General features: G+C 40.1%; 1 protein-coding gene across 3 annotated transcripts in view; it reads right to left on the bottom strand.

Moving 5' to 3' along the window:
• GRIA3 (glutamate ionotropic receptor AMPA type subunit 3) overlaps positions 1-13468 on the bottom strand; it is a 348477-nt gene that overhangs the window by 75988 nt on the left and 259021 nt on the right. For all 3 annotated transcript variants that reach the window (XR_004081630.1, XM_031056066.1, XM_031056067.1), the window contains one exon: positions 3058-3245. Coding sequence is in view for 2 of the 3 variants with exons in the window: in XM_031056066.1 (XP_030911926.1) it covers positions 3058-3245 (188 nt within the window). In the remaining variant the exon portion in view is untranslated. The remainder of the gene's footprint in view (positions 1-3057; positions 3246-13468) is intronic.

The following is a 13468-nucleotide window of genomic DNA, read 5'->3' as shown; positions in this document are numbered from 1 at the left end:
TTTCCCTGACGTTATAGTCACAGCTGGGAAGATCAAGTATCAGAGCCCTGAGAAGAGAAATACTTCCTATGACAGGTATTGGAAACGTAGGGACATTCACACACGTGCCATATGCTAAAGGCATACAGAATACTCAAGGTCACTGACTCACTGGAGGAAGGTACAGAATATTCCAGAATGACTTGAAGTCTCAGAAGAAAATCCCCAGATGTGTAATTGTCTTTGGATGAGCCTGAATTTTTGGAAGAGATATATACCCTGGCCTGAACTGGTTGAAAAAGGATCAAAGGAAGAGAAGTGCACACACTGACCAGCCTGGTACAGGAAAAGAGGTCACTCTTACTGAATCCAAGCACTAACACAAAGCCATGATACATGGCTCCTGGAGCAGAGCACTGACAAGCTTGCTGAATGGGCTGGCCAAGAGCCCAAAAGTCTGATAGCAAACTCAGTGCGTGTGTAGACTGTTTAGTGGTTTACAGTCTGTTTATTTCTGCTATGGCTTTTCTTCTTGAATAAATTCTATTTAAGCCTCTGAAATCCAGGGTCACTGGCAAGTGCTGCTGCTGACTCAGAGTGAAATAGCAGGTGCCACACAGTAACCACATAAACGCCCTCTCTGGGGGGAGGCAGCACTCCCAGAAGCTAATGGGAGGGTTGACCTTTGGATTTCTGCTCCTAGGAGGCCAAAAAAGGGAGAGGCATGGAGAGGCAGCTGGGCAGAGGCAGCCTGTAGCAGCCCTCTGTGGGACACAGTTTGTCCATCAGTGCTCTGGCACAGCAGGTCAGACAGGTAGGGTGTCTTGGCTTCCTTTTGTTCTCACTGAGAAAAACAAACCCATCTGCAAATGTGCATCAGCAAGTGGTACCAGGCTCAGATGTTAGTGCTTCTCAGCTGAGCAGCCTTCCTAAACTCCACACATAGCACTGAATTGACTTTTTAAACTGCAATAAAACGCTAGATTTGAAATATGCAAATCCAGACTTATCTCTCCCCTCAATATTATGCTATCAGCAAACACACTTGGCTGAAAAAAAGACAACTCTCCATTCCCTTGAGCAAACTGGATGGATGGATTTAAATATGACACATGTTTGTGAAAACTTTTAACTACTTTATGAGAAGATAACAGGGTAAGCAGAGGAGATGGAAGGAAAAGCCTACAAACAGTAATTGTTCAGCCATCAACCTAGGGTCCATCCACCATTACTGACTTTCCCTGCAGAAATTTAAGTCACTGCTTTTCAGTATCCAATTAAAAAAACTCTGGAAATTGTTGACAGAAGATATTTTTAGCATCAGGTGTACCAGCATGTACTGTAGAGTTTGGGGAAATGTCGAGGCCCCAGCAGCAAATTTTTACTTAACAGATGCTAATCACAGACAGAATACTGAATCATACATTTAACAAAATTTAAACTTCATGAGAGTTGAATTTCGAATAGTAGCAGAAGAAAGAGTCACCAGTTTTTTTGCTACATGGTTTGCTTGGTATACAGCTTTCCTTGTAGGCACTGGAGTGGTTTGACTTATTTTTCTTCTACTTGGACAATAGAAGAAAAAATGAGAACAAATGTAAATGAAGTCAGATCAAACAAAAGGCCTGCTTCTCATCTCAGCTGAGAGGGTGCCCACAGAGCTCTTTCAAGCTTGGCTCAGGAGTGCTCTCCTGCAGCATTTTCAAAAGAGTGGGCTGTGAGTAGGTATGGTGTTTTGCATCTTTTCCAAGAACATGAGCAACTGACAAAAAAAAGGAGAAGTTTCTTACACTTTTCAGTATGAATTCCCTTAAAGTCAGCACTCACCATATTGCCTAAAAATACAGCATAAAATGCAGTGCTGTGTATTAGCATCAGAACCACAGCAGTTGTCAGAGTTAGGGGCCAGCACAGCTTGTGCCCTGTTCCCTTGAGCACCTCCTTCCTTGCTCTGCCAGTAGCAGCTGTGGCACCTGGCTGTCCCCACAGCTTGACCCTCAGTGAAACACCTCAAGGCCTGACAGGAACTGAATATTTTGAGAAGGAACACAGTGAATATATTTTTCATGTTTCCCAGGGTTTATGGCACTGAGGTCAGTTTGTTGCTAGTTTACAATACAACATTTCCAAGAGATATGCTAATGCTTCATGCAATTTAAATGTTACTGATCTATTCCATACTATGAACCCACAGTTAAATTTACAAAGTGGGAGTAATCAGAGGGTTTTTCAGTCTCAGTGCAAGTGAATTCCCACATGCCTGTGACTAACCAAGCAGCATGGATTTGGTACCACACCAGCACCAGCTTTACTGTGAGCCCAGGCAGCAGGGAACTGTCCTGTGTCTGCTTCTGACAATTTGTAGCTGTTATTACACCTCTTCAAGCACACTGCACAGCACAACCAGGGACACAGGCAGAGTGGGCAATACCCTGGGGTGGCCAGAGGGTTTGGCCATTCCTCTGGGGCAAAGCAATCACTGGGAAAGCCATGCAAGAGCAAAACAGTCACTCCAGATGCATCTTGCCCCACAAGGGTGCTTAGACTCCATCACCCACAATTTAAGGCTGTCAACAGCCCTGGCTGTGCAGAGGGGAGGACTTTATGTAGCAAAATGTACTAATGAATTGTCTGGACTGCCAGCTGAATTTTTCATTAGCAGGATTTCCTTCTGGGAATTTGGGAATTCTTTAAGATGATTCTGTGATACTTCACTGGCTTTTTATTTCTTGTTTCATGCTCCACTTAAAAAACTGCACCTGTCTTGCAATCCTTACAAGTAGCCTTGATTCCAGTGATATTACTCTGGCAGCTGAGGTTCTAGGTTCCTTAGCTACTTAAAAAATATTCATTATTAACATTTGGGAAAAAATATGACAGTGGTATTTCCTGGTAGGTTACATGTAAGTGCGGCCACCAACTATGAGCATCAGTGTGACATGTTAATTTTACTAGGTAACTGGCCAGTTGTTGGGACTCAAATCTCAAAGGATACTTAATAATGTCTAGAAATAAGCAGTCCTAGAAATATTGATGATGTCTGTCACAGAGAGAACACAATTTCTGAAAAGCAGGTACCTGTTCCAAAATGGTGTTGATTCTGTCTACTTCACAGTCAATTAAGTATCTTTTTTCTTGCCGTCTGTCCATCTCCTCTATAATTCTTCTGAACTCTTGAACATCTTTTATGCTTCCTACAGATCTGGCTGTCACTTGCCAGTTGTTCTGTACTGCTGCTTCCATAATTGCCTGAAGAATGGAAAATCCTGTGGGGGAAGAGACAATACAACCATTTAAAAGCAGAACAAAAATAAAAGCTATTTTGCATGTTTGACAAAGGGTTCACAAAAACTTGCATCATCTAAAGGGACACAGATTAGCTGAGAGCCTGCAAGTGCTTCACTGCTTGAGAAAACAACAGGGTAGGGACCAGTTTCTCCTTTCAGCTATGCCACTAGCAAAGTCACCAACTTCTGCAGAACACCTTGGTGGTATATCACTGCAAGGCCTATCAGAATCTGTCCAATATACCATATTATGATCCTTTCAGGGATGTTTATGGTCATGCTGGGGTCTGTGCCAGCTGAGAATAGGAGCCTGCAGCCATTACTTGGGCAGAGGTCCATCAGCCCTCCCTGAAGAGCAGGACAAAAGGGGTGATTTGCCTGTGCAGACTGCAGCAATGGGTCATTAACTGGCAGAGATCCAAGCACTGCACAAGAATGTCAATTAAGTCATTGTACCAGTCATTGGAGCCACAACCACAGGAGAGTACTTTACTGACACTCGCTCTGATTTCAAAAAATGTTTTTAAATATGGAGTCTAGCAGCAATAACCACACTTTCAATGTGTTCATTAAGGTCATACCAACTCAGTTAGCATCCTCTACACAGGAGAGAAGCAGCACAGAACGACCAAGGACTACACAGTGGGAAATTACAGAGGCAAGCAGCATTTCAATTTCTTGTGAACAGCCATGCCTCAGTGAAAGGCAGAACCCAAGTCAAGTCCCTAAGTGAAAAGTGGTGGAACTAAAGACAGAATCTCTGTCAAATCATGCTTATGTAGGAATCATCAGATATTGATTTGCATCCTTTTATTTTAGTATGTAGCTGGGAACCTGTTTTCATTCAGAAAATTTAATTTTGTGCGTAGTTCTAATTGTTTCAATTCTGAGCAGATGCCAATCAAAGGCAGAAGTCATTCTACTTCAAGCACACCTAGTGGTTTTCAGTAGAGTTCTATTATACTGAAGCATATCCATATAAGTGCTGTTTCTGTCCAGATAATTTATTTGCGAAACTTTCAGTCCAATTATTTAGTCATGGATTTCTTATCCACAGCCAGTTTTGAAAAGCTTACACACAACCACATAAACATACAGGATCAACAACCACTTAATCGTGCTCTGTGATAACCAGTTCTCTGAAACTGAAAGGAGTTTGAGCTACAGAGGAACAACATGTTCACTGCTGCAAATTACACCAATAGCTATTCTGAACTCAGACATCCTTGCAGAGCTACAACAATAACAAAGAACTTGTGCTGCAGCCTGATCTTCCACAGCCTGCTCTAAATTTGTAATGGCTGTGTGAAGCCAGAGGAGCTGCACCATTACCTCATTACAGACACAAACAAGGGAAGAATGATTTTCTGGATTACAATTAGATTATCATAATTTACCGTGTGACTTCCTTAGGTCTCACTCAAATGCCCTCACTTTCCCTGTGCAGCCTCCTTGATTCTTAATGCTTTTCTTTGTAAGAATGCACTTTACTATCCCATGAAAGGTGGTGACAATTAATATGTACACTGGTTGAGAATTCTTTCTGGCATCTTCTTTCCTCTGAGACTACTGAAAGAGAGGCATTTACATATGTATAGTACAATGAACTCAGTCTTCCTTAACATCATATTTTACAAAAATGGTTGTGATGTCTGTGACAGCATTGTGATTGCATTACATGTAGCAGGAAGATCTAAGCCTAAGATACTTAGCTGGCTGCAAATGAGGAATTTTTATGTGGAAGCATAAATACCACTAATGGGGATTTACAAATGCTTTGTGTACAAAGATGTGCTTTTGAAAATACACTATTTCAGTCAGTAATAAATATTTACAACTTGGTTTCATCATTCATATAACATCCAAGTATGAACCTTAAGCTTGCTGTAAACAACAACAGCCCGTAAGTCCAGGTTTTTTTACTCCAGATTGAACAAATTAGTTCAAAATATTATGAAAAACTGACACATCAAACATATCTGTAGCTCTGTTTTTTGCTAATGACACATACAAAGCTCGTGAACTATCTCAAGGAAAGAAGGAAAATGAATATGCTGGCGTGAAGATGCCATTGCATTCCAGTTTCAGCTAACACTGAGTCAGAATTTGCTTTGTCAAACCTTGAATATCTCAGAAGAAAGTTGGGCAATTTTCCTAATTTTGTGCAATTGCATGTTTGTGTGGGTGTGAGTATATGTGTATTTTTGTATGCATGTGCATTAGTCAGTGGTTACCATTTCAAGAAAGAGCAAGATTACTCAGCAGCCTTTCTCCTATGCATGAAAATACAATTACAGTAAACTAAGACCAAAAAGTTCCAGAACTTGTAATTTCTGTCTTCTCTGCCTCCTCTTTCTCCTTGTCACATTAAATCTTCACAACCATAGTCCCCTCTATCCTTACCAGATCTTGAAATCCTCCCTATGGGCACTGTCTGTGCTGCACCAGCTCCTCTCTCTGGGGCCCTCTCCCATCCTTCCTTTGAGAAGAACCATTTGCCCTTCCTGCAGCAGCTCCTTAGACCAGTCCTCTGATGACCTTTACAGAGCCCATTCTCCTGGTTTACTAAAGCTTGGTTTAAACCTCCTGCTCTCACAGGAAGGTGCCACCTGCATCCTCACTGCTCCAGTCTCAGGGCTCTCCCCATGTCTAATGCCTCCAGCACCATTTACTGCATTTTACATCATTACCCTTATGTGGTATTTCTGTAAACAACATGTTCCAGGCTCCAGCTGTACTTTACCATTAAAAGAGCTGTTACATAAGCAGTATGATTGTTTAACTAAAAGGACCATTTTATCTTGCAATGTGAACTTTTCTTTCTAGCATAACAATGCAAGCTGTGCCATTTTGGGAGCACTGCCTGGGTAATGGACAGGGAAATGATTTCCTGTGTTGTGTGCACTGTCAGTGACCAGGCCTGCACATGGTGCTTGTCCACACCTTGCCCTCAGGACACACATAAATGCTCACTCCTCAGTCCCCTGGAGGTGCAGAACTCTTACAGGTACCTCTCATCTTGTTCCCCCTAAGGGAGAAGGCAACAGCCAGCCATGGCAATGCTCTCTGGTCCAAAGTCTTTGTCTGCTGTGCATCACATTTACTCCAAAACACTTAAGAACTAATAATTCACCACAGGTCTGTGGAGAAGTTGTGCAGGAAGGGATTTCATCAATACCGTTGCCAGTTCATACTACTTCTGTCAAGTCAGCCAAAAAATATTAGTTAAGGTAAGAAAAACTTGAGATTATCTTGAAACGGGGACCATAACACCATCACCAAAATTCAGTTGCTGCTCATTCTGTAGTCATTAACACCAATACAGAGCACAAGAAAAATTTATTTAGATCACAATCTGATCTTTGAACTTCTTTTTTTTAGTCATACCCTGGATGTGAAAAATAGTAGGATGAAAGGCAGGCATTTTTCTGGAAGCACTGTTTCTAGGTTAGTTCATCTGAAGGCACCACATCCCTTCTCTGCACTATGTTATTAACAAGTTGGTATTATTACAGGTTTAAGAAGAGTCTGGGCACCTGATGGCTGTGGCCATACTTGCCAGGTCATGTAACACACAGGTTGCTCCTATCATCTTTGAGTGTAATATCTCAGGTCAATCTGATCTGCATTACTAAAAGCTTAGATGATCCTGGCCTTAACATTCAAATATGTCATTGTCTGGCGTATTTTAAAAATATTGATGAATTCAAATAGCTAGCCCTCATCTAAACAGCCTGCAAAATGATTGGGCTGAAAGTAAGTACAGTAATAAAACTAGAACCAAACAAATGCCCAGCTTGCCTCTCCGTGAGCTGAAGCAAGTATTTTGAGTTTTGCAGACTGAAGCTTCCAAAGAAGGAAAATGCTCTAAATAAGTTTCTCGTAAAGCAGTGAAAATCTTATTTGTTGCAATGCTATCTCTGTACTTTAAGCAATGCAGATGGAATTACATTCTGGCCAGTCCTCCCTGAAGCTGAACTAAGAAACAAATTCAGCCAGTATCTTGCTACTTCTGTCAGGGAAGTAAAGTCTGTGCCTCAGTCTTTCTGATTATTCCTTTGATAAAAGCCTCTCTCCACTGACCCTACTAACACAAGTGAAGAGGACATTTCACTCTTTTGCATCTCTGAAAGCTCACAAAACTTCTCCCACATTCACATAGGCAATATTCATGTCAGCAGTTTGCTCAGCCATATGAAATTCTATGCGCTACATCACTGAACTTACTCTTGTTTAAATAACAGCAATCATTAATGTGACATGACTAAATGATCACACTGGAACATCTGTAGTATCACATGAGCCCTTGCAGATGGCACCAAAGTACTTACTGAAAAAAGTTACCACTTATGTAAATCTCTTTTCCTGAATGCTCTTGCTAAGACCTTGGACCTTTAGCCTCCTACAGAAATGGAAGAGCACTTCCTCCTCCTTTTGTCTTACTGAATACCAGCAATCTACAAGGGGTGTATTTTCCTGGCATGCAGCATGCTTGTGCCACCTGAATGAACATTGGCTCTGATCTGAATACTTGTGTTTTGAACTATGTATCTGGGACATGATACAGAGATCTATGCTTCTGGTCCATCAGTGAACTTCAGGGATTTAAGTGTTGAGCTGTGTTTGTCAAGGGCACAATAGCTCACCAAAAAAGAGGCCATCCAGGCAAGTGATCCCCCATGACAAATACAACTTCTATGATGCCAGCTTACACTTCAAGTGTACCAGAGGTTGATAAATTGAGATATACTTGGATATTCTGTGTGTTTGGCACTGAACCTAACACTAATTTGAAAGTTAACCATGTTAGGCATGAGTTCAAAAACAACTAGCCAACCCCAAAATTCCCCATCATCCAAAATCCCAACATGCTGGTGGGGCAAGTATGCTTTGCATAACCCAGGTCTGCTTAACAACTTCATAAGTAGGGGAAGAAGCAAGGAACAAGCTACTAAACAGTCACCAGGAAGCAATTCAGTAAATGATGGCGACTGTGGAATGCTCCTTCAGTCTCACACATGTTCAAATTATTAAATAAAATAGAGTAAGTGCAACCCATCTGGTTTTGACCTGATCACTTCTAGCTAGTAAGCAGCATGTCAAGTGTTACACTCCACTACTCTGGTAGCAGACAACCTTCTAGACCAAGTAGCAAACACATTGTAATGATTCTTTTTTTAATTTCTTTTCTGTTCTGTAAACCTCCAGCTTATTCTGTACATACACTACAGTACTGCAACCTGTCATCCATAAACAGAGAAATATACACAAATAGGTATGACAGCTTGGTTGAGTGAATGTGAACTTGCCTGGCTCTAGAGGAGAATTTACAGGAACCATCTGGTTCATATTTGTTAGGCATGGGATACAGCTAAAACTGCAGAAATTCAGAGCTGCTGAATGCAAGTAAAATATCTGTTTTTCTCCCTAAATGGCTCTTTCTGAATCCATTTCACCTTGATCTATTCTTTCATAACAACCTTGCATCTAACTTGCCTCTCATTTTACTCAGGTTTTAGGTCAGTGCAACTACGTTGTTTTTGAATGAAGCTGTGCCAGTGTAAAATGAGAGCAATGTAGTAAGGGATCAAAGAGTTCAATAACCAAGGACAAGACAAAAAGATGTTGTAAGCAATGCTGTCACTTCCACAGGGGGACTTATTCATATGACTTTCACAATGTTGTGGGCAAATCTGCTGGTGTAGGACAGATAGGGATACCTCAGTACAAGGATATGATCCAAAGTTTATCAAAAGAGCCATACTCTAGTTTTAGCTGTGCTATGCAAATCTTTATTTAAAGAATTTTCAAAGGAATAATAATTGAGTGAACAGCTTCTGGATACAGATTAGTAACAGAACAGACAAGATGGAACCACATCAAAACCAAGATTCCACTTGAGGAAAATATAACAGGTAAACAATTGTGAAGAAAAGGTGGACCTAGAACTGATAATCAGAAAAAGGAGTAATGAATTTTGAGAAGTGACAGAAGGTGAAGAGCATTGTGTTATCCAGTGATATGGGCAGTAGGGTATCCTCTGTACTGATGCTGATGAAACTGACACTGATGCTACCAGAGTTGTGAGGGCACTCTGTCACCAGACAGTGTTGAGATCTGAGAGATATGGGTCTAGGAGTAGCAGAGAGCTCTCCCAAAGAGAAAACTTTTTGCATATAAATTACAAAATTGTAAAACTACATTAGCATTAAAAGTAATTAACCTCCAAGCTTTAGAATATCTGAATAACAAAAAAAAATAATTAAAATGGCTAAGTACAGATGCTTCACCAGGGAAGCTCTACAGAGTCCAGGGCTTTGTCTGTCCAGTAGAGCCTAAACCCTAAAACTAGGCAGTAAGCATGGTGCTGTTACATACACAGTGAGATACAAATCTATGGAGTTAAATTCCTATGGTATTTATCACTGACACCAATTTCCCTGAGTGCCCTGAATTCTCCAGCAAGGACATGCTCCAGTGCCATCAGCAAATCCAGAATAAACCATTTGCTGAGCATCCTGCATCCTACTGGTATCAGGAAGCTAACAACATAACTTTAGTACAATATCACAGTCTTGCCAAGGTGCAGCTTTCTGTAGAGGCTTTCCCATGGGTTCTTCACCTTTGATCTCTTCTAGCTCACAACCATGGTTTTGCAGCCTCACTTACTGCCTCTTGCATGGAGCAAGCAAGGAGTCTTGCTCCTTGCCACAGAGCAGCCTTCAGCTGAAAAGCATTTGAATGATATAATCAGATGAGTAGTTTCTTTGGGTAAAAACAGAAGAAACCAAGATACACAGATATTACCAACCATTTCCTCCAGACCCATCAGAGATGGGTTTTTTTTTGTTTGTTTGTTTTCATTACCTCTGTGCATAGATTACTGAAAAAAACAGATCTAGTCACCATGGATAGAAAGCGTCTCAGCCATAATCCTCCTGACATCAGACACAGTGAGCTGACCCTAATGAGCCCTAAGTGGACTTCAATGTCCATAACTTCAGGCACATTTGGATGACAGTCTCCTACATTCCCTCTCTCGTCAGGAGGGAGAGATGTCATGTAATTTTTCTGTGTTTGAAACATGCATGGAAATCAGTGGAAGAAAACACATGAAAGAACAAAGTTGTGTAAAGCATCATCATCAGGTCTCATTCACAACCTCTACCTGCAATTGAAAAACGAAACCAGAACAAAAATCCCAGTGTGTTGACTAACACTCAGTCAATGAGGCTGATTTACTGCATGTTAAAAGTACAGACTTAATTTTCTTTACATATTTATCTCAGAAAAAAAATATTCTAATTAGGAACCACAGAGTTAACAATCATCAGTCTAGAAAAGACAACCTGTCTTTACATTCCATGTAAAGCCACGTTCCATCCATATGGCATTTCAGAATACATTTTTCTCTTATTTACTAGAGCAAGCTGAATAGCTACAGGCCGCCAGTGAGCTGATGGAAACTGATGGAAACCATTATTTATTATTCCAGGTAAAGTTGTATAATTGTGATACAATTACAAATAGAGTTAAAAAGGAAAGTATTGTGTGGAATTATCATCTGAGAAAGGAAATAAAATTAATTCTTTTTAAGCTTAAATAACTTTTTTAGCCAAGAGAATCATTGTCTTTATTCTGTTAAAGGCAGTAGATGTTCAGAAGAAAAGAAACTTACTTATCAACAGCATAGGATTTTGAAAATACCTAAAACTTGGCTTCATATATTCAAAGAGTGAAAAACATCATTTCAAAGTATGCTGTAAACTTAAAAATATTGGTAATAAAAGTTAGCTCTATATCATGATACATTAGGGCTTTTAGCATGAGTGTGTACTATTGCTGTCTGCCTTCTCTTAACATGTTTGGAACTGCTGAGTCTAAAACGTGATAAATATTGTTCCTGTGAAGAAACAATCACAGGAGATTATGGTAATCAGACTATGAATTGAAATACATATTCATAACAAAAAAAACCCCTGGATTCACCTCAGATAAATGTCTTGGAAAAAAAATAATGCTAGTTGAATTATCCTCAGGCACAGCAAAATTATTCTTTCTATCTGACCTTCAGTCAATCGTGTTAGAAAAATATTTATTCCACTTCCTAACCTTTATCTACACTTTCAGTTTCCAAACTACCTGAGCAAACAGATCTTATGCCTCTGAGAATTTTCATTAACAGATGCTATCAGCCTTTCAAAGTCTCTCCTCATCAACATCTCACCCTTTAGTAGCCAGCATTTTAATTGCCCTTGCAGCTGGAATGTGTTTCATATCTCAACCCCTAAGTTAATTTCCTTTTATTTATTCTGTAGACAAAAAAAAAAAAAAAGAAAAAAAAGAGAAAGCAATCAAAGGGTGACTACTGAGCTTAAAAGTATTCTGAAATTTAAATGAGTTTTTATGGTAATATAAATGATAATTTATGGATCCATATTCACAGTCTGCATATGTGTTTCATTTTTGCCACTTAACTGGTTATTTCTGTCTTGTTTTTTCTAATAAGCTGGCAATATGGAGCTTTTATATATCACTATTTCCTATATTTTTCAGTACATTTCTCTTCATAACAACGATGTGTTTGTCAATTACAAGGCCTCAGATTTATTCTTAACCAGTCTGTATACAGGCTAACTACCGGGTAATACAGATTTGGCCTGAATTGAGCTTGAACATACAAATATAGTTCACCTGCATTAACCAGAGCACCAAATCTATGATCTGATCTGCTTTAAATTGATTCCTCCTTCAGCGATGTCACAGGATGACAATTTACAAAGTTACTGGAGAATTCACGCGGCATCAATAGGCAACACCTGACCCAGCACAAAGCTTGGGGCTAACAAGTTAGCCTCCAGAACATTTCACCCAGATGAGGTGGCAGAACAAGGCTGGACTGGCTCAGTGCTCTGTATCAGTGACCTAACTCCCCTCCTTGCAGCATAATGCTCTGTGTCTCAAAAATAACCTGGTTTATTCTGCAGGGTGGTGACACACAACAGGCTCATGTAACCTGCAGATTAGAGACTTCCCACTGCCTCCCAGTCATGAAATCCCTTTGGCTTCACCTGCTACTCAAGAAAGAGACTAAAGGGGAAACAATGCCTTGCTTTTATTATCCAACCTTGTAACAGCATTTGGCTATTGGAAGTCTTTTTCATTGCACCAAAAATCAGATATTTAGCATCAGATATCCCTTCTCTCCTAACACACAGAATATGTTTTGGCTGCTGTGTTTTATTTTGCACATTCTAAATACAGGGGCTGGAGACAATAAGCTCAGATGGGGGAAGATACCCCAGGTGTGTCAGATCTCTGGGCAGTTACAACACGTGCTGTTCCTGATCTAGCTCAGGAGGGCAGCTCACATGAAATATTAGGCTGGATTATACAGAAATGTGCAAACATTTCAGCATAAGGATCCACTAAACAGAGACAGGGATGTGATTCAAACATTTAGCTCCAGCTTCATCTCTCCAAGGTCTGGGCTTCAGATCCAGACTTTTCTACAGCACAAGATACTTAAAAAAATAAGGATAAAAAGGTAGCACTGCTTAGGCATGGGCAGGATTCTTCTAATTTACTGCTCTGATAACTGACAATGGGAAATACCAGTATGACAGGCTTCACAGGGAAACTGGACTCAGGTGACATATATGACTTCAGAGGCAACTTCAGCAGAAGTTCAACCTTACCTTACCTAGGGCAAAACTTGTTTCTGCATATAAAGAACCTTTTGACAGACACGCATATGCCCTCAAAATTTGTCCAAAAATTAGCATAATGGAAGTGTACACTGCTGGATCACCATGAACATAGAATGGTATCAGCAAAAGGTCATGCATTCTTCATTCTTCCTGTCCTCTAGATCTTTGTTAACTGCTGCTGAACTACAGACTCATATCTATGCATGATGCTGCAGTAAAATCACTGAACGTGTAAAACTGTGTCTTAGTTTTATATTATAAATAAATATAGAAAAAAAGTCTTGTTCTTGCATGTGTACTTGGTAAATAGTAAAGATTCTGTTAAATGATCTAGAAATGGCAATAACCAGAAAATTTGAAACAACAAATACTTTTCCTATGACTCAGAAACAGGCTCACTTCACAGTACAGTAGAGGCAACATTTTCACAGATATCTGTCTTTCATTTCCAAAAGCAACTTGGGTAGGATGGTGGGAGCAGGTTTTCAAAGG

Source organism: Geospiza fortis, unplaced genomic scaffold, assembly GCF_000277835.1.
Source record: "Geospiza fortis unplaced genomic scaffold, GeoFor_1.0 scaffold157, whole genome shotgun sequence".
Taxonomy (NCBI): Eukaryota; Metazoa; Chordata; class Aves; order Passeriformes; family Thraupidae; genus Geospiza; species Geospiza fortis.
Note: the sequence above shows the minus strand (reverse complement) of the source record. Positions and strands in the feature narration are given on the sequence as shown.